This window comes from Egretta garzetta, unplaced genomic scaffold (assembly GCF_000687185.1).
Source record: "Egretta garzetta isolate BGI_Z169 unplaced genomic scaffold, ASM68718v1 scaffold197, whole genome shotgun sequence".
NCBI lineage: Eukaryota > Metazoa > Chordata > Aves > Pelecaniformes > Ardeidae > Egretta > Egretta garzetta.
In genome coordinates this window covers 3531411-3552668 of record NW_009260274.1, presented here as the reverse complement: position 1 = coordinate 3552668, position 21258 = coordinate 3531411, and the positions used below count along the sequence as shown (strand labels likewise).

The 21258-nt window shown below is 39.4% G+C and overlaps 1 protein-coding gene across 3 annotated transcripts in view; it reads right to left on the bottom strand.

The window, feature by feature from the left end:
- Nucleotides 1-21258, bottom strand: part of ARHGAP15 (Rho GTPase activating protein 15) — a 336537-nt gene that overhangs the window by 152045 nt on the left and 163234 nt on the right. For all 3 annotated transcript variants that reach the window (XM_035897895.1, XM_035897896.1, XM_009642493.2), the window contains exons 7-8: nucleotides 15123-15221; nucleotides 13100-13226 (exon numbers count right to left, since the gene is read on the bottom strand). In XM_035897895.1, coding sequence (XP_035753788.1) covers nucleotides 13100-13226; nucleotides 15123-15221 — 226 coding nt within the window. The remainder of the gene's footprint in view (nucleotides 1-13099; nucleotides 13227-15122; nucleotides 15222-21258) is intronic.

The window sequence follows — 21258 nt, the reverse complement described above, 5'->3', positions numbered from 1 at the left end:
AGAAGCGTGGCCAGCAGGTCGAGGGAGGTGATTCTGCCCCTCTACTCTGCTCTGGTGAGACCTCACCTAGAGTACTGCGTCCAGCTCTGGAGCCCTCAGCACAAGAAGGACATGGAAGTGTTGGAGCAGGTCCAGAGGAGGGCCACAAGAATGATCCGAGGGCTGGAGCACCTCTCCTATGAGGACAGGCTGAGGGAGTTGGGCTTGTTCAGCTTGGAGAAGAGAAGGCTGCGGGGAGACCTGATTACGGCCTTTCAATACCTAAAGGGGGCCTATAGGAAAGATGAGGAAAATCTTTTTAGTAGGGCCAGCAGTGACAAGACAAGGGGTAATGGTTTTAAACTAAACCAGGGTAGGTTTAGACTAGATCTAAGGAAGAAATTCTTTCCAATGAGGGTGGTGAAACACTGGAACAGGTTGCCCAGAGAGGTAGTGGAGGCCCCATCCCTGGAAGCATTCAAGGCCAGGTTGGACGGGGCTCTGAGCAACCTGATCTAGTTAGCGGTGTCCCTGCTCCTGCAGGGGGGTTGGGCTAGATGACCTCTAGGGGTCCCTTCCAACCCAAAACATTCTATGATTCTATGATTTTATGTGGTCAGCTGAAGGCATGAGTAACTGGGACTCCAGAAATGAGCATGTCCTACACTGTTAGTGCAATGAGTTTGCTGCAACAGGTAGCTGGGGCCCCAAGTCTGCCTAGCCCTTGCGTGGGGGCTTGGAGGGGGAGACCTCCAGAGGCACTGCAGGGCATGCGGTGACAGTTCGTACTCCATCCAGTCTCCAGAACAGCTGCACTGGAACAAGCTGCCTGAGCAGTCAAATAATTACTATATATCATGATCTTTTCCTGAAATAAAATCAGGCCAGTCATCGCAACAACTTTGAGACACTTCAGTCAGCTACATGTGCGGTATGCATGGGTGCACTGACCCTACCCCTGACCAGCCACGGTTAAAACTCAGACAAAATGTTAAAAAGATACTATAGAAGACTGTTTTAGTTTTAAAATTAATGTTCCAGCTGACAAACTGCACAGGGACTTAACCTACTTTAGAACATATTTAATAGCATAATTTAGTCTCTAAAAAGAAAAGCAAAATAACTAATGATGGACAAATTTAGAGGTCGAATCTAGTTCAGATAAACATTCAAAAGTTCACATGTTTAACCAAACCTTATCTTGTCCATGAAAAGCCTCAACTGAAGAGCCCTACCAAATATAAGCAAAGCACAGAAGATTGCGGAATCTTTTCCTTACAGAAGGAAAACTATTATCAGGAACCAGCACCTTATTGCAGCACTCACGTGTTAAGCAGTTAAGCATCAAAGCAAAATCAAAACATTTTCTGAAAACTGCTTCATGGAAGTAGCAATATTTGGACGAAATCCAATACAGAGAAAAGAAAATAATATTAAGGGGAAAGATAATACAAATGCAATTAGACTATCAACCAATAAAACTTAATCTATGCTTGATAGTTGAAACCTTCCAAGCTTAGAGAGAATAAGGAAACCAGAGATCAGAGGACTCTGCCTTTTGAAGTCTTGCTGTCCAGATCCTGGGGACCATTATCTAGCTGAGTATTTTAAAGACATTATGAATATTCTGTCACAGAATTAGAAAGCTTTATTATTATGAATGACCTGTAACTCGAGCAGGGACAGCTACAGATGAATTCCAAGTATGCAATTGTTTGGAAAAGGTGAATTCTGCTAACGTAGTTTTCTGGGCTAAAACCTGCAAAATAAATGTTGTGTTTTCAAAGAACATTTTCATTGTGGATTATTAATAACAGAAAGGATAACTCCAATGGATCCTCTGCATCCTCGCATTCACCAATTACAAATGATTTTTTAAAAGGTGTATGAGATGAGACCACTGCTGTGTCTGGCCTGGCACTGTTTCTCATGCAGCAGAAAATATCTGCTACAGTACCCCAGAGGAAAGCAAAAGTCAGAGAAAGGATACAACAAACCAGTGGTACCTCAGGATCCTTTCAATTACTTTCTCTTTCCCAATGTCACCACCTTGACTCCTCTCTTCCTAGGCCTGTCCCTCACCTCTTCTGCTGTCTCCATCCCTCAAGGCACTTGGGCAATGAACAGAAAAATTTACTTTTCTCATAAATAAACCCCAAATTCAAACTGCCAGATACCCCAAATCTGAAACCTAGCAAAAGATTTTTTTAAGCAAGACTTAAACTTTCAGTTCAGAAATGGCTAAAGTGTAACTTACATTAAGAGCAAAGTTGCAAAAATAAATCAAGTATCTCCCTGTTTGTAATTGTGCCTCAATATCAGTACTATCCTTGATCCATCATACTCAGTGATCTTCAGATAACATTTACAACAATTCAGGTATTACAGTATTTTAATTATTTCTCCATTAATTTTTAGTGCTGTCTTCCGATTTTCATTCAAACACATCAACTAAAACACCTTCATATGAAGAAAGGAAGGTAGGAGCATTAGAGCACCCTAAAATAATCATCTTTAATTTTACATAGTTGAGAAAAATATTATATGTATGTTTTCACATAAAAATATATACAAAGGTTATTTTGCAGGAACAGAACTTCTTAACTTCTTGGAAACCATAGCAATGAGACAAAGATTCTGATTTAAGTGAGCATATCTACAGCTCGCATAGAAGACAGTCAAAGAGTGATCTTGAGATCATCACCCACACTACTTAATTTTTAGTGAAGTCTCTAGTCCTTCCAGCTATTTCTACCCAAGATAAAACCTAGGGACTGTTCAGGAGCCAGTTTACTCCAGAGACTTCTCTCCAAAGGTATTATGGCCAAGACAGAACCAAGTTTCTTTGCCTCTGCTTTACTCTGCCCTTTAACTCTTACCCCAGAAGGCACTTTACCTTCAAGCATAATATTCCACATCTACATATCAGACACATTCACCACAATTTTTTAAAAGCACCAGGGCCATCAATTTCTGTCAGACACACACCACCAGGCATCACAAGGTGACCAAAGAAGTTCTGAGGAAAAGCTTTGTCTGATTAAGACACAGCCAGTCTGTCCTAGAAAGAGCGAGCACAGAGCGATGTGGATGCAAGCCACATGTTCCTGCACCTTAAATTAAGTCTTTTATTATAGATACCCACCAAGCTAAAGGTTAGCTTGCTCTGATTTATGTTATTGTACCTCAAAGACTGCTAAATGGCAAATGATCCAATCTGCATCTGGCTGTTCTCCTTTTCTGGCCTGCCTATATCTGGCCACCTTCCCTTGGGCTCTGGGCCCTTGGACTGGAGTATAACCTTCTTCAGCAAAAGTATTTATAAACCATATTATCACTATGATCACATATATGCAACATATATGAACTATAAAGCTTTACATGTAGGGACATACTCTCTCTAGCAGGGCTTCATACCTGCATGCTTTTTAAACTATTTCTGTGTTCTGGACAAGATATCTTCATGAACGTAATGACGATAGGCCTTTCTTTCCTCTCCGACGTTTCTTTTTTAAGTGTGTAAGGACTGAAGTATTTTAAATTGTTTTAATTTATTTTAAATGTGATGTTTAAGAAGAGTTGCTCAGTTTGATAAGAATGTTCATTTTCCATACAAATTGAATACCTTTAAAATTAATTGCAAAACCTGTTATCACATGTAGGAACACATTTTATATTCTATAAAAAGGCTTAAGGCAGGCTCACTCTGTTTTTCATGGTGAGCCCACTGGTTGCAAAAGATTAAAGGACAGCAGCATCTACATGTTCTGGTTGTTTTCTTTTTATCTCTAAAAAAGTGGCCATGAAACAGGTAAATGCAATCCCTAGGCTGTATCAGGAGAGTCATTTCCACATGGAAGAGTGACTTCCACTTCCCACAGCTGTGGGAAGACCTTGCCTTGAACATCCATGTGGAAGAAATATGGACTGAAACTTGGGGCAGATTCAGAAAAGGGCTATTTGAGATGATCAGGAAAAAGAGCAGCAGCCTATCGTAGGAAAGATGACGACAAATGTTGGTTGGCTGAGTCTACCAAACCAAGCAGGAGAAGGAGTAAGGCCGCTGTCTGTAACTCTATTTGAGGTGGTACACCTGAGACAGAAAGGAACTGCTGAAAATGAAGAGCTAGCTAAATGCTGACACAAGAGCACATTCTTACCACAAGTCCATTTAGGCTGAAAATTAGAACGCTTTCAGCTTGAAAACTGAAGTTTTGGAACATTCTTCCAGCATGAGCTGAGGGGCAAAAGCATTACTACTGAATTTCATTAATTATGAAAGGAATCAAATGAGGTAGTTGTTTTCAAGAACTGGGGAATTGATTCAATGCTACAAAAAGTCTGTCTGAGGCAGATAATGCTATGTTACACTTTTCAATAACAGTAACGCAAGTGAATTCCTCTTGGGTGAATCCTGGGCACAGTTAAGACAATGGCCAATGGAATTAATTAAATGGAGCCAAATATCCTTGGTGGTGAGGGGAGCTGCTCATATGTCATAGCGTTCTCTTCACCATCAATATTTAAAGCCAACTAGTTGGAACCTTTTCCTTAATTGAGAAACAATACAGCATTTAACCCTTCGGTGGTATTCCACCCTTTGGCTTTCAGAGGCACGATCTGTTTATCTGGCATGTCAGCAGGCAGCTGGTGGAACAAATAGGAGATCCTACAAAGCACATTTCTTTTTAAAGCACTAATACGCTCCATCCCAGAGACAGTACTGTGCTTTCATCTGTTAAGTTGGTCTTTAAATATTTGGGATTGAGGTTGTAATTTAAATTAAATACACCCTCCAGCCTGGAAGGTAGAAACATTTAAATGATTTCACCATGGGGAACAAGGTGAGTCTGGGCAGTAGGTATTCCTATCTAGAGTCTGATTTACAGTCTCTCTAACTGAGCTTAATTTAGACCCTTATAACCTAAAAACCTCCTTATTTCTCTCACATTCTTACCAAAGTACCAGGAGGATTGCATCTGGATTAGTTATAAATAGTAGTGAAGCCTCAGAATACAGTGCAGTGTGAGAATCATTTTTTCTGGCTACAAACTTGCAATCAGGGTAGTCATTTCAGTAATTACCACGAGAGGCTTCAGAATTAGGCTCACGGGAGTGATGGAAAGCTGGCTCTTCCTTCCCAAAGAACAAAGCTCAGCAAATCCTTCTCACTCCATCTAGGTCTGACCTCTCTCCAAAGGCAGTAGTCTAAAATACTTCCTGTTGCAGTGAGAATGCCTGCATCTATTTAGGTGTTATCAGTTGTCAGCCTATATTCTTTCCCTGGGGAGGCAAAATACGGAGGTGTACAAAAATGGAGATATACTGACAACGCAGGTGATGGAGGGTCAAGCGGATGTAATCGTCTGCATCGCCTATTGCTTTAAACTATAAAAGTAATGACATTTTGCCCAATACACATCACACTTTAGTTTTACTTCCCGGTGTAAACAAAGATCTACTTAGTAAGGAATGAAGAGGCAGCACCAAACCAGAGACATGTTGGATAGTTGGGCTTAAAAGTGATAGAGTCAGAGTAAATATCTTCCTCGTATCACAGGAGTCTCCCTCACTCTTAGTACACGGAAGGGGCACCATTGCTTGACTCCAATAATCCCTCAAATGCTGATAATTTCTTTGTGATTGCTTTTTCTGAAGCAAGTGTGAGTTTGAAATAACCACTACACATTTATCCAAAACATAGTTTTCTTGAACACTCTGTCAGTATGTGCAGTTCGGTAGGAAGAAACTTAAAGTAATCCGTGGCTCTCCAGTCTCTACTTGCCTCCATATCAAATTTATCTTGAGTGCACATGTAGGAGTTTATTTTGTTAAGAAAAATATATGGTGTCTCTCTCTTCTTTGTAACAAAGAAGAAATATGGATTTGTAACCCTTTTTTTTTTTTCTTTAAACTTAAGTCCTTCAATAGTGTTTTGAACAAACCTAAAGAGATTTTAAGACAGACATTTTGTATTATAACATTCCCATGGGTCGTATGTATGATCGTCTTTACTAAAGCTCCTTTCAGTCCCAGTTGAATAAATATGCATTTTATTTCACTAATCTTGAAACAACAGGAATAAAGTTTACCCAGGTCTTTTATACCTCAGAGAACAAAACAAATACTACAAATCTTTAGAGAGAAAGGATATACAAAAGGGCTTGAGGTGAATGTTTCAAAGCAAATACTCTTTAAACGATGTGCAAATTATTTCAGCACTTGAACATGATTTATGAAAGGGGATTAGTCCACTGAAACAAGAACCCAGTTTAAACTGTTGGGTTTCAAAGTCAAAGATGAGAAGCGTTTGCTGGAAAAGGCAGAAGAAACCGGATAGTAATCTATAGTGAGGATTTCTGATTGATTTTCTTTAACTAACTCAATCTTACATTAGCTATCACTGTCATTCATACTTAACTGTGGTGGGCAGTATAAAATACCTTCTTTTATGATATAATTCTCCATAAAAATGAAGTATGCAATAGTGATAATTAAGTAATAATGAGGTAATTAATAACTCGGTGACTAGCTCCCTATTTACTAGTATGCTCCATAAATGAGCACGAGGAATATGAAACAATTAAAGATTATCCAAGCTCAAACAGATAACTTTTCCAGAGTTGTGTGTCAGTGAGCAGACCAATGAGTCACAGGTCACATTTATAATAATACATTATGTTATATTGTAATATTCCCACATACTCTTCACGTAATGGGTAAGAGCTACTCTTAAGTACTATAAAAATGATCACTTTTATGTAATTGTAAAGATTAATAAGTGAGCTAACTTCTCATGGTTCTATAATGACCCTGCTGTTCTAGTAGGTAAAGGAAAATTTAATGATCCTGCTCAGATATGATTAATATCTAACTTTTTCCTGACTAAAAATCTGGACTTGGTTCAATAAAAATGAATTAAGTGAACATGCACTGATTTCCCTGCCAAACGTTTATATGGAAGTTGGTTATGCCCAATTTAAAAATATGCTTTTTCAACCCAAATAGTAAACTCTGGAAGGATTTTGGAAAGTGAAGTAGAAATAAAACAAAGAATTAAGGAAACATTATATTATAATTGATGGAAACAGGATATTCAAATTCAGGAAAAATCCATTTTTTTATGAGAACTAGTCACAGCCAGTTATGAATTTGGGCGCAACATAATCTCCTATTATCAGTGACACAATTTGTTTCTGAATTTGGCACGTTTTGCTTCCAAAATGCCAATATTATTACTTCATTGTTGCTGAATCAATATTTTTCTAAGCTTTAAGCAAAGAGCATACCTATCATACGTGTTGCAGAGAAACATAAGAATAAAAATATGTCAAAAAAATTAAGTTTAGTCCCTAAAGTCCAAACGAATGCTCCCACCCTCCATAAACACCATGCTGCATTTTTTTTTTTGTGGGGTTTTTCAGTATCTGAAGCTGACTGCATTCCTGTTGATGCAATAAAACTAAATGCCACAAACATACAAGCTGTAGAGTGACAAAATTAACATTGCAGTAGGAAGCTGCATATTTGCAGATAGCTTTCATTTTGCTTTCTGTTTTAATTGTTGTCATTGGTAGTGTTGCACTAATATACATTATTACTTTATATTTCTTGGGTTTATTAAAAGTAATAAAACTGACCTATACATAATGCTAACGTTGTAACGGAATAATACTCCCTAAATAGCAGCCATTTGGCTTTGAACTTCACATCTAGCTAAAATAAACGGGCTGGGAAGGGGAAAGAATTCAGACCTCGTCAGAGCTAACAAAGAAATGGAGTGATTTCCCACTTCTGCTGCTATAATTAGCCCCCTTATCACAGAGGTAACCCTACGTGGGTGAAGGACTCCCTTTGCTACCGCAGAATCCGGCCCTCGACAAGTTTGGCTGAGCCAGTAAAACCTCTCACTGCACCCCAAGATGTGGTCTCCCAACCTACCGGCCCCTTCACGTGCTAAAAAGGAAGAGAGAAAAATCACACAGGCTCCTCTCGCAGCGCTGCCTGTAATTAGGTGGCCTTTTTCTAGGAACACTAAATGATGCTTTCAACAAAATAAGTTTCTGGCTTTTTTTTTTTTCCTCCTGCTATTACGCAGCTGAAGCCGTGCAAATCCGTGTGTTTGTGCCCTGGGAACCATCCCTTCCCTCTGCAGAGAAACAATAGCCTCAGCAAGGCGGCGTTTGCCACAGAAATACCCAGTCGCGTGTGGGGGGACAAACCTTAAACCCTTGAGCGAGCCCTCAGAAGAAGCTTTAACCAGGGAAGGAGCAAGCACCATGCAGAGCCAGAAAGGGTTAAAGCTCCTCTGTCTTCTCCAGTTCTTCCATCCCGTCCACTGAGAGACCAAAATGGGGTTTTGCTGCTGTTCCCCCCGCTACGCACACATTGGACAGGCTTAATCATCTAACAAACTGCATTCAGAAACGATTCTGGATGGTTTAGTAATTACTTAGGAATATTTATATGCCATGCTTCGAGTTTCAGAATTCAGCCTTCTAAAGTAAAGAAAAGTGAATGAAATGAGAAAAGCAACTTCAGGCAATTTTGAAGCACACACAGAGTCCTTGGCTAAATCCTAGGGACGGGGTGGCCTGACTTAAATTGTGTCTTTTAAGAAACCAAAGCAGATTTCAGAGCCCCAATGGCTTTGTAGCAAATACCTCTGAAAGCCAATCAAAATTATGATCCTGAAATTATTATTTTTTTCTTGATTAAAAAGGTGCTAGGAGGCACATTCCCAGCCACTGTCCTGCAGCCGTTCCCCAGGGAAGCATGCAAGGGCTGTGGCATCCCAGAACAAGGCATCGCATTTTGGGACTAAAAAGACCCATCGCTCCCTGTTGAAAGTGCAAGAGGAATTTAGGTAAGGAAAATATCATTATTTGAGTTGGCCGGTGGCCAGGGTGCCGGGGCTAAGACCCCGGTCCTAACGAAGAGCGGAAAGGAATCCCAAGCCTGCTGTTTAATATGCATGACATGTCGGCTTTGCTGTCAACTTTTCCTTCCACCCCCTGCTTTTGTCCGCTTTTTCCACCTGTTGCAACTTGTCCTTATTCAGGCTGAGAGCTGGAATTGCCTTACTTCGATGTCGCATTGTGTCTGGCACAATGACGCCCGGATCCCCGACTACTCTTATTGAGACGCTAAAGCGATCATGAGAAACAATAATACTGCACAGCTCATCCAGACTTTCCTTTTCACATAAATATATATGTATAAAAAACAAAAAATATATGTTTTTTTTTTTTTAAATCTTGATGCCCTGGTTGCGGCTCCCCAAGCTAGAATTCAAATATGGAGGAGATTTTCCAGGTTCTGTCGTCGCAGGGCTGCATGACTAACCACCAGGCTTTAAGTAAAGTGTTCTTGAAGATAAGAAAAATATGCAAGTAGAAACAATAAAAATAATGCAATTCAATCTTATCAATTCAGGCAGTTCCAGCTTTTATGTGGCAAACAAGGAGATCAAATTGCATTTATCTAATATCACAGATTTTTTAAATGTCTAAAATATTTAATTATTTTGCTTTGGCAACCTAAAGCTGAGGAACAGATTACTGTTCCCACTACATAAGGAAATAACTGACAACAATTAGTATTTATTCTTGTTGCTTTTGTAATAAAAATAGAATTCCATCACTTTCAAGGAAACCTAAAATATTAATAAGAATGTGATGAACTGAGTAAATGTGACGCCATAAGGAAATGATGGAGAACAGGTTGGAAATATAGTGCTTTGGGAATGGATTGCATTATCAAGCTTGTGATTGTGCATTTTGACAAGAGCAGCCCTCAGATTGATACGGTAGCCAAAGGGCACTCTTCCTACTGTGAAGCCGTTTGTTTCCATCCGGAAAAGGGGGAGTAGAAGGGGAATTGATCCCCTCCGACAATCAATAGCAACTCCAGCCCAGGCTCTTCCACAAGAGGTCACTCCTGAGTGACAAAATTCCCAGATGATGGCCAAAATAACAAACCACAAGGCGACCCTGGACAGAAAAAGGAACGCTGAGCTTAGCGGAGAGCATGGAGTTGGTTTCATTGCCCACAACACCACTGTCCTGACAGCTCCTGTAGTCCAGAGACACAGTAAGGTCTCTTGGGTTTTGGAGAGATGAACAGTTTTTGGGAACCTTGCAATGCACAGATCCTTGCCCTACCTCCCATGAACCGTGACAGCATCTCTGCTTTCGGTCTAAACCAGGTGCCTGGTTTCATGTGGTATAAAATTAACGTGGCAGACCACCTACCAGCAGACCCAATTATAACTGGTACTAATTAGGAGCGGGTTTTGGCAACCTTAGGAGAAAAAACTCAAAAACCTAAAGTCTTAATGATAACAAAATTACTTGGAAATTATGAAGTCTGCCACTAATTTTAAAAATTATCGTTTTAGAACAACTCTTATTTGCATAAAAAGGAGCGGTGCTGCAAGGCCGTTTCCTTGCACCAAACGTGTACATCTTCTGATGGGGGAGGTTGCCAGGGTGAAGAACATGTCCTTCTGACCCAGCATTAGCTGCACAAATTAAATCAGTAAAATAATTGGCATCATAAAATAAAGAGTAGTCTCTTTCCATGTATTTGAGAGCGGGACCACAGTTTTACATATTTTGGTAATGTTCCCCAAGGCCATCCTTGGTTTCTTCTTAGCTCAAGAAAACTTCAATTAGAACATGAGTGGAATCCAAACTGGATGAGAAGCCACTGAAAAGCTGCGTGACCAAGAAGACGGACACTCTGTGAACTTTGGAAATTGAGCCTGGCAGTTTGAGCCCAATTTTCAATGAAATCAGTGTCTACAGCTCAAAAAGCATAACAGAGAATTACCATTTGTCCTTGTAGTGTAAGCAGAAGCAATTAGGATTAAACATAAAAACCAAATTCCTGCTACTAAGTCCCTAGGGGCCGTCTCCCCAGTTTTAAATTAAAGAGTAAATTACTGGAATACTTCAGTTAGAATATACCTGCCCTTTATATATTTGTGCTGCTAAAAAACCCCAGTGAGACAGCAGTGCCAAGTCTAAACCTGGACATTTTTTGCAGCCCTTAATATTTAGAAAAGGTAAATACAAATGAGTCCAAACTGTCTGAGTATTTAATTAAAGATTATCGGAGGGGGTGGTGGCCTGCTAACACGTAGGTTGCTCGTCTTCCGTGTTAAACTGGAGGAGTTTTAAAGCCATCTTTAAAACCCATCTCCTTTGTTCGGATTTGGCATTGGCAGCAGTCAATAATAGAAGAGCACTATAAAATTATAAACCCGTTAAACTTTGTAAGAACTTCAGCAACACACTTGCAGATATTGCACATATCTTCTCTGGGCTCTGCAGTCAAACTGGACAATGAAACGACCACCTGTTAACTGCTAACAATGTGTCATTACCAGTTCTCATGCCTTTTTAAAGCAATTTTGGCTCTAGCTGCCGATAATTCTGGCTACGATACTTGTGTGAACATTAAGGGCACAGAAAGCCAAAGGCAGAAAACTGACAATACAGTTTGTGCTTAGACTACTAATAAGTAAGTGAATAATATGATTTTTCTAATTCCACATAATTGCTTGATCTCAAGGGGCCAAAAAAAAAAGTTCTGAATACATATTTTAGAAGCAATCCCATCTACAGTATTTAAATGCAAGCTTCGATTCAGCGAGATTTCACGGCAGATATTTTTCACATTTTTTAATAGTTTAAATAGCCTTGAACAAAACGGGGGGCATTCAGGATTCTCTAAGGTCTGAAAAGAAGCGCAGACTAAGTCTCTGTCACTGCTCATATTCACTTTTTCTGTTTTGTCTGACAAATTATCATTTAAAGATATGTGAGAAGTCTAAATAAATAAATAAAAATTCCCTGAGTGCTGAGGCAGTTTATGGGCATTTTGCTATTAGCCACAATAAGAGCAGAATCAGGCCCTCAGAACTTGCCACGCTCTCAGTCTTATTTTTCTTCCTCTGAGAAATGCAACGTAATACACAGCACAAAGATATTGGGACAATTTTTCACAAGCTACATTCAGGCTACTTTATATTTTATAACAGAAAGAAAAACCTTAAAAAAAAAAAACCAACCAACCCCAAATCTCTGAGATAATAGGAAAACAACAACAACAACAAAAAGCTTTGGTCTGCAAAAAGAGACTATTTAATGAATCTCTGTATTTGTGTGTGTACGCGTGCACGCGTGTGTGCATATATTTATGATCGTGTGGATAATTATCATTAAAAATAGCTATGTTGGGTCTTTTTAATGCAACTCTTTTCTTAACATCTAAGGCTTTGATCCTGCACTGAAAGGCATGCTGGCAAATTCCTACACAGCGCTTCGGTACCTATAGGTATCTTGTACCAGCATGCGAGCCTAAAGCTGTCACGGCGCTTACGTTAGAAGCAGGGTGTGAATCTCCTGCCAAACAAAGAAGAAAAACAAAATTGAGAGAGAGAGAGAGAGGGTGAAATTAAAAAAAAAAATGCTGAGTGGGTGATTCATGGTCAGCACCAGCTCCTGCGCCTACTGCCCACAATATCAGGAGCATCTCAGCACAAACTGGAAAAGGGAAGTCTCAGGGGAATATAAAGCACATCCCTGCGAGTTTTAGCTCACTTTCTTTTTTAATCACACTGACAAAAATCACCCTCGATCCCTGGAATTTACCTCCTATAAAATTATAGATATATCACTGATTGTCAGCTACAGAGGATATGTCAGGTCTTTCAGCAATTCAGTGTATAAATATACAACAGACAAAATTACTCTGGCAATTTGAGGTATTTTACTAAAATGGAAACAAAGCAACTGCAACAGACCATTAGCATAGGACTCATGTTGCTTATTTTTAAAAATAAATGGCTTGAATAAATGTCTTTCCTGCTAAACAAATTTATTTTTCTTAGGAGAGAATGTCACCCTTTAAAAGTGTGGAGCTAGTAACTGTCTTTACTTAAATGCGAGTTATGTATATCAGCACAGAACACATTCAGCTTTAAAATTCTCAGTGATCTTCCTTACATTCTGCATGTAATAAAAATTATCTTACCCTGTAATGGCATAGTTATTTAAAAAGGAAAGAAAAAAAAGAGGAAAAAAAAAAAAAACAGAAAAGAAAAAAGCCTTACTTAAAGATTTTCTGTGTTCAGGCTTTGGTTCTTTGGATTCAGTGTCTAAGCTATTCAGTAATTCGATGCTGGAGGATCTTCTGAGTTTGAACTCCAAATTTCTCGATGTACAACTCCGTTCTTTTGGCTGGGAAAAGAATATATATACACACATATGTGTATGCTTTTAATAAAATTATTATTTGTAAGAATGAAGCAAGAGATTACAGAATGCCAGCGCGGAATCAGAAGCTAACAGACACACACAGAGCAAGTGATGCAGTGAGTATATAATTTAAGGAAAGTGTAATGCAAAACTTGTCATATGGCAGAGCTTTTATGGCCCTGACAGACTGATCTTAATTTCTGAGATAAATTCCCACTTAAGTGAGGAAAACAAAAGGCCTACTTCTTTAGGCTTTAGAGACCAAAATTATTTCCACATTGCAGGCTACTTCCAAATGATTGCAAAGAGGAAGGTTGTTTAAATTGCCTTTCTGCTTTAGATAGTTACAGTAAATATTCTTGCAAACACAATTGTTTCAAAGATCTGTATAAATCTGGGGTGGAATTCTGCTGGTCTAAGGTTGAGGGGGGGGCACTTCTCTATTGCTCTAATTCACTGGCATAGAAAGTGACAATTAGGGACCATTAACGGAGAAAATAAGAAAAAAAAAATCAAAGAAAAAAGGAGGTGATATTTTGGCTAATCACACATCTCTTCCCATGGCATTCGGTCAGGTGAGATTTAGCCATCCCAACAGCCTGGAAGGCTGCAAGGCTTTGCACGCTCACTCGAAGCTGTACAACTGAAATAAATGGCTCGTATGAAATGGTCACGGAGCGCTTGGTGGTGGCACCCTGGCCTGCGCACGCAGCAAAGGCAAACCTTCGCCGGGACAAGCCCTGCCCTCCGGTACCAGAACCATTCACAAGTTGTGCCCCACCAGCCACTGCTGCTGTGGTTCACTGCATGCTCAGAGCTGCTGAAGCCACAATATTACCTTAGTTGCACTTAAAAAAAAAAAAAAAAAAAAAAAACTCTATTAGATTTTTAGCTGGAAAATGTAAAAAAAAAAAAAAAAAAAAAAAGTGTTCTGAGTCTCCACGGAAAACTCCACCCCAAAATCTTCTGTAGGATATCAATATCCTCACACGCCCAATGAAATGCACAATATGAAGACATACATCATCAGATCAAACTTTCCTTGGCTGATTACAGCCTCAGGGTAATATAATGTTTGTAGCTCTTTAAGGAAACAGTAGCCGTGTTCAGATTAACCCTTTCCAAGAGGCTGCCTCTGCCCGCTCTGCCAATTCCACTGCAGCAAAACCTCGGGAAAAAAAAAAAATGCAAGAAATGGGGATATTTTTCTCTCACCAGATTCTGCAGTGAACAAGGAAAGTCAGTGCCCTCTAAAAAAAAAAATATGTTCTTGGATCAGGCAGGGGTAGGAGGAAGGCATTTGGAATTTGTATTGAGAGTGGCAAAAAAGAAAGAAAAAGCTACAGCTGAATCTGGTTTGGTAATTAAAAACTGTTTTAATAAAACACAGCCCTGCTTACTTCTAGTAGAAAACCCCCAGCCTTCCTGGGAGAATAACAGCAATCAGTTACAAAGGAATATTATTTGCTAGTGTTATTCTTGTGAATAAGTAATACAAAAATTCATAAAAGGCTCAAATGTATTAATAGTTCTATTGAAGATTATATACTGTAGGCTGCATAAACAGAAAATGCAAAAATTCATTAGTTATTAAGTGCTTGTGTGCTTTTACAACCCTCAGCAAACCAATGTCCTTGTTATTTCAGAGAAATAAATGTAGCGTTCCGTTTCGAGGCAAGAATCAAATGACATTTTTGTTCAACAACCTTGTTTATCTGACATTTTTTAGTAGATTTGCATACATATTTTTATATCCTTCAGAGAAAGGAATGTCTAGCTAGCTGCTGACTGCCTAAAACCTGCAGAGATGCCTAAACAAATGAAGTTGAAATTGCTACATCTTAATTAATAAAGGTAACAGCCAAAACAAATACATACCAATCTGTCAATTGCATTTTTGATAGCGTGGAACCAATCCAATATGAGAAAGTCGATATCCGACTGGAGGAGGAACTCATTCCCTGACACTGTCGTGATCTGGGGAGGGCATGGGCACAGACAGGTAAGTAAAGCACACACCGGACAGATGATTTTCTTCTATTTTCTCTCCTACGCACCCAAACGCTTTTCCTCTGTACCAGAAATTATCTCTGGAGTGCTGAGTTCCCAAGGAGTTTTGAACCTCTGTCTGAAAACTGTTTTGAATATGTCACAACAAACGAGATATTGTCTCAGCAATGCAACCACCGAACACAAATAGTGGAAAAATAACGGGAATGTGGCAAAAGTTAAGAAAAGCCAGGGAACTCGGTGTTACAAGACACAGTTCAAATGTTGATCAAAGCACCCTGAAAAGAAGTGAATGCAACATGAGAAGTAATTCCTGTTATTTTCAATTTCCATTTCTATTCTGGTACTATTATTTTTATATCTGGTACCTCCATTCTCGAATTTACACATTTATTGTATACCTGTGATCCCAGAGTCCACTTCCGAGCATTTTGGTAAAATTAATAATGTCACTCGTTTTCACATAGAAAATATTACCATCAAAGATGGCTGTAGCAGAGTAATTAGGAGCCCATTTATCATGAAAAAAAATCCCCAGTTTGTCTGAATAGAAGTCAATTTACATTTTTGACCCACTCACTGGGAATATTTATCAAAAGAATATTCATTCCCCTGATAATGTTGTTTCACTGCCTAACAATATCTGGTGGAAATATGCATGCATATTCTGTTGGTCTGAACTTCTGTAAACCACCGTGATAATAATGATACATCACTTTTTTGGTTTTTTTTTTACATATATATCTTTTCACCACAGCAGATCTCCAGGTATTTTACCCAGCAGGTCAAAACGACCATTTTACAGATGGCAAAACCGAGGCACACGGAGCTGTGCAGTGCTTTGCGCCAGGATTATTTGGCAGAGCCCTGGTGCATGTGGCCATGGAGCATGACCCAGGGCATGGCAATTCTGCATGTTTGCAGACAAGTGAATGGAGGGTTACATCCCCATCACGTTTTGCAAAGGGCAGGGGCTCATCGGGCCCGTGCTCCAAACCACCTCAGACCCTGTCAGCTCTGAAACCACAGATTTTTTTTCTTTCTTTTTTTTTTTTTTTTTGTTGCTAAGCCTTGCTTGTACAAAACTCGGTAGCATCTGCACATGGGCATTGCACACTCGGGTTTCAGTGTTTTGGGGCTGTGGGTTTAGTCTGTACACTGGGCTGCTCTTTGGGGCATGGTAATACTCAGGACCAAAACCTTTCCAGGTCTCTCCCAGGGAACAAATGAACACAGTGGACAACAGAGATTTCGCTCCGAACAAAGTGTGAGGAAAAGCAGAGCAAAGCCGTTAAGACCTGGCAGAGCCTATCTATGTAAATCCATCAACCTGGAGTGCTACTGGTTTTGCTGCATCTGCCCCATGTCAAGAGTTTTTACTAAAGCATAAAAAGAAACAACAGATCCTCATCAGCCCGGGCACTTCCCGCATCTTTCTTAAAACTGAAATACTACCAGGGGAAAAAAAAAAAAAAAGAAAAAAGATAAAACAGCTTAATGTTCTATTAATTGTTCTATAACCCTCCTGTTATTGAGGAAATGCCTGTAAGGAAGGCTTCCAAAGTCATCAGCATTAAGGAAAATCCCGTCAGCGCAGCTCCAGCGGAGACATCCTGTGAGAGCGCTGCGGAGAATGTGGGAATGGTCCCCCAGCGCGGGCTCGGGAGGCTGCCTGGCTGCAGATGTTCACCCCATCCCATCCCACCCTCACCCATCAGGAGCAGACCTCCAGCCACCCCACTGTTCCCTGTGCACATGGGAGAGTTATTTATTGGGGACTTTTTAATTCCCTTATTAGTCCACAGCCATAATGTTAATCACTACTCACACACTCCCTGGTCCCTTTATCAAAAGAAGGAAAAAAAAAAAACCAAACTCGTCAAAATTCAACTTCAGGTGACCAGTTGAAAGAGCTTCATTTACAGCTGACCCCCAGTTCTGTGCTGGGCTCACATGGCAAGGTTTGGGCTCAGCATATATTATATTATATAGCAATTTATTAATGTATACATGCAGATATGAATTAGACTAAACACAGGCAACAATTCAATCTAATGCCTGTCTCCCAGTATAAACAAATCATTATTAAAATTATAAAATGGAATAACATTTTCAAAGTAAGAGCAACATATATAATTAGATTTACTGTATTTTGAAGGCTTAAAAAGGACACAACATAGTTCAGTCTTCCGTTCAGTAAATTCAGGCTTTATTAAAATACAAGTATTCAGCACTGCATAAACATTTGCACTGTATGATATGCAAAAGAGATACTCCATTGCTAACAAGACCAAAGCAAAATACATGTTGAAAGTTTCTTTGTCTGAATGTGTTATTTCGATAATCATATATTATCAGTGTTTTATGAGCAAATCTGTAAAAACAGATCATAGAATGGAGGGAAGAGAATTCATTTAAAATATACTTTCTGTAAGATATAGTTCAACTCCTTTTCTTTCTTTCCTCAGACTAATCTTCAGAGTAACTAGACAGTTTCAAGAAGACTGCTACTGCTCTCTACAGTTTAAACGCATCCACTCCTTAATTACAGTCAGTAATTGACTTTGTTCTGCTCCATTCCAGTCATTCACAGGAAAGCAGTTCCAAAGGCTTTGGCTGGTAAATCCCATTTAATGTGCAGGTTTCCTATCCCACTTTTATATATTACCTCCTTAGGATTTCTGATAAATGGTTCTTGGAAGGGATTGCTAAACCATATTTGCACTTTGAACAATCGAATTTTCAACACCCTTGGGAAAAGACATCAGTAAAGAATGCTAGCTTTGACTAAACCTTGTGATTGAACAATTTATGATCACAGCCCTAAATGATGTATAACTAACAACAAGCATAAATTGTTCAATATTAAGGCGTGCTAACACACCGTCCCTGCATCCGGCACTGCTGAAATAAACAGAGGGACTGGAGAAACAAATGAAAGACAAATCTGGGGGAAGAGGGAAAAAAAAAAAAAAAAAAAAAAAAAAAAATTAAGTGCTCTAGATAGAGCTGCCAGTCTCCATTGTGCCAGGTGCTTCATTGATTTAAATATTTCCTGAAATCCCTCTCTCCTTTTGCCATCATAGTTGCAAAGGCTACAGTTTGGAATTAGCATTACCTTCCCAGGCAGAATTACCACCCTGCTGTCACCAATAAATACCCACAAGGAATGACAACTGACATTAACCCTCTTATTTGTGAAGGGTGTGCCCTTCAGGTTGCTTGTAGAGGTGCCAGGACCCCTAGATTCTCCCTTTCTTCCTATAGCACCTCGGAAAAAAAATCACTTCAAAGGCTGAATCCACTCACACGGTAGTTTTACAATGAACTGTAGTACAGTCCTGCTGTTAGGCATTGATCCTCTGAAAATAGGCAGGTAAATGTGTGTTAAATTCAATACACTGCTGGGCTGCCAACGAAGTGTGGGAAGAGGGGGAGGCAGGTGTGAAACACGTTTTATGATATTCTACTTGTGGCTTATTAAGGATTTCTCTTGTCACCTTATAAAGCTGTAAATGGAGGGGTGAGCTTCTTTTGCATGTCAACATAATGATGTACCAAGGTTGTGTTCAACAAGATCCTATGTTATTAAACAAAAAGATACCTATATAGCTCCAGGAAATACGGGACACTCTATCTAATTAATACCATTACCATTTTATAATGCATAAATAGATAAATATACCTTGGATCCTACCCAGGATCAGTAGTTCTTAAAAATCCTACAAATCCTATATTTTTCCTGTGCTAGGTTGTGCTCTGGGACATGCTACTGTGCCATGCATGGCTGTGGTCCTCCAGGACTTCCAGACCTTTAGAGAACACCTGGATCACCTTTTAGAACATGCCTTAGAACATTGGTGTAGGAATACCCTTTCTCGGTATTCCTACACCAATGGAAAACATGAGATAAAAGCCAGAAAAGTGCCATGGGATAAGCCCAGGGGCTTCTGTCCACAGTCTTCCTACAAACTTTGGTCAGGGGACTATTGCACTGCTGGGGAAAAAAAAAAAAAAAGTCTCCTTCGTGGTATCCCTCTAGTTCTTTACCAATATACATTTCTATAGATACATTTGTTTCGTACATTTATTTTAGCTGCAGAACAGGGATGGAGGCAATTTTAGCAATCCTACTGATAGGCATTCTACGGAGATATGGAAAAGGGCGATAAATACACACAGCAAAACAGAAAATACAAAACCGTATTATTGATTCGTTCACTTCAAAGCCTACTTATGCATCTCTGGTGGCTATAACTATTATTTGCAGGGATGAACTATTTTCAGACAATGCCAAGAACAAACTTTAATACAGGAAGTGAAGAATCCTCTGGGGTAGGAGAAATGCAGCAAAACCCCCTTCACTCTGTAGCAAAAGGGAATGGAGCGAGCAGCTCGAGAAGCGTATGGCTCATGTATAGCTCACATATGGACACCAAGAAACCACCACACAATTCTTATTTCAGCCAAAGACTGAAACAAGCCATTGTTCAACTCCCTCTGAACGTGGGACATCCAGAAAAAGTGCTGGACTATTGGGGTAAAGCTTCGTATAACCTATGCCAATGGTTCAGCATTGGATTATTGGACACTTCTTGACTGTCGAAACCCCACCTGATGCTAATCCAGTGCAGAAAACCTAAATTTTGATGTCACCTGGGACACCCACAGCTTGTGGCGAACACTAAGTGATTTAAACTTGGATTGACAGATACCTCTGCGTGCCGAAATTCAATAAAATGTGTTCCTCTTGTTGCACTGTGCATTGGGATTGCTGCCCTTGATATGTGTAGGAAAAAAGGAAATGTGAGTCGCTGGAGTATTTCTAGCTCAGAACCTAACACTCTTCCCCCTTCCCACCGCTCCCTTCATCTCACCTTGCTCTCTCACAAGGGTGTTTTTTTCCTAATCATGCTAATCATCCTGATTACCCACAATGAAGAAGAATCTAGGTTTTTCCCTCTATTTTCCTGAGATATTTTTGCAGGTTGAGATCTAGCCACCCAGCCCACATAACACAGGACACACCGCTCTCCATCTGCATGGCAGCCACCAGGGCTGGGAGAGGACAGGTGGGAAGAGAGTCAGAAACAAAGGCAAAAAAGAAAGAAGGAATGAAAGAAAGGAGACTGGGAATTTTCTCTGTCTTTCTAAATATTCTTAAAATAATAATAATAAAAAAATAATATCATTAGAATATAATATATCTTGAGAATAAATACATAAAACATAGATACTCATGTGTCCACACCCACAGTAGAAGTAGAATTAATTAAAGTTGGGAGACATTATGCTCCTTAGTGGTTTAATTAACTGGATTTGAATTAAACAGGGACAGAGACATGTAAGTTTTTAAAAACACGTCAAAAGTCTAACTGCATTTCTGGAAGTTGATCTTAAATTCTTTCTCACAGATAATCCAGTCTCTTGGCCGTGTTTATGCTGAATGAGCGAGCAGCAGAAAGGATAAATAAAATATCTCTCTGTGCTGTAGTGTGCTGAGAGCCGAATATTTAAGAAATACAAAAAAAAAGAAAACAAAAGGATCAATATCGAGCTGCATTGTATCCATACTGCATCAGATACCCACTCTGTGATTCAGCCTATCAAACAGAGGTAGTCATGGTTATGCTGATAGTTAAGTTACTTAAAGGACTCTAAGATGTTTATGACTACCAAAGAAATTTCATTATCAAGCAGATTGTCTGTCTCATGTTACAGTCTGGCTTTACCAATCTCGCAGTCCTTTGGATGTCGAGCAAAGTTAACATTGAAGTGATGGGGAAATATCAGCTTGAAAGAAAAGGTCTTCAACCAATCTTTCAAAAAAATGATATTTGTTAAAAAATTTTGTGAGAAAGTATCTGCCTTGTGTTCCCAATGTTGCTAGATGTTAAGTAAATATATGCTGATTGCAAAAAAGTTGCTTTGGCAACTCTCTTATTAAAATGCATTTGTAACCCCCATCTGTCATGAAAGTTTTGAAAAGTTTGTTTACTTTGGA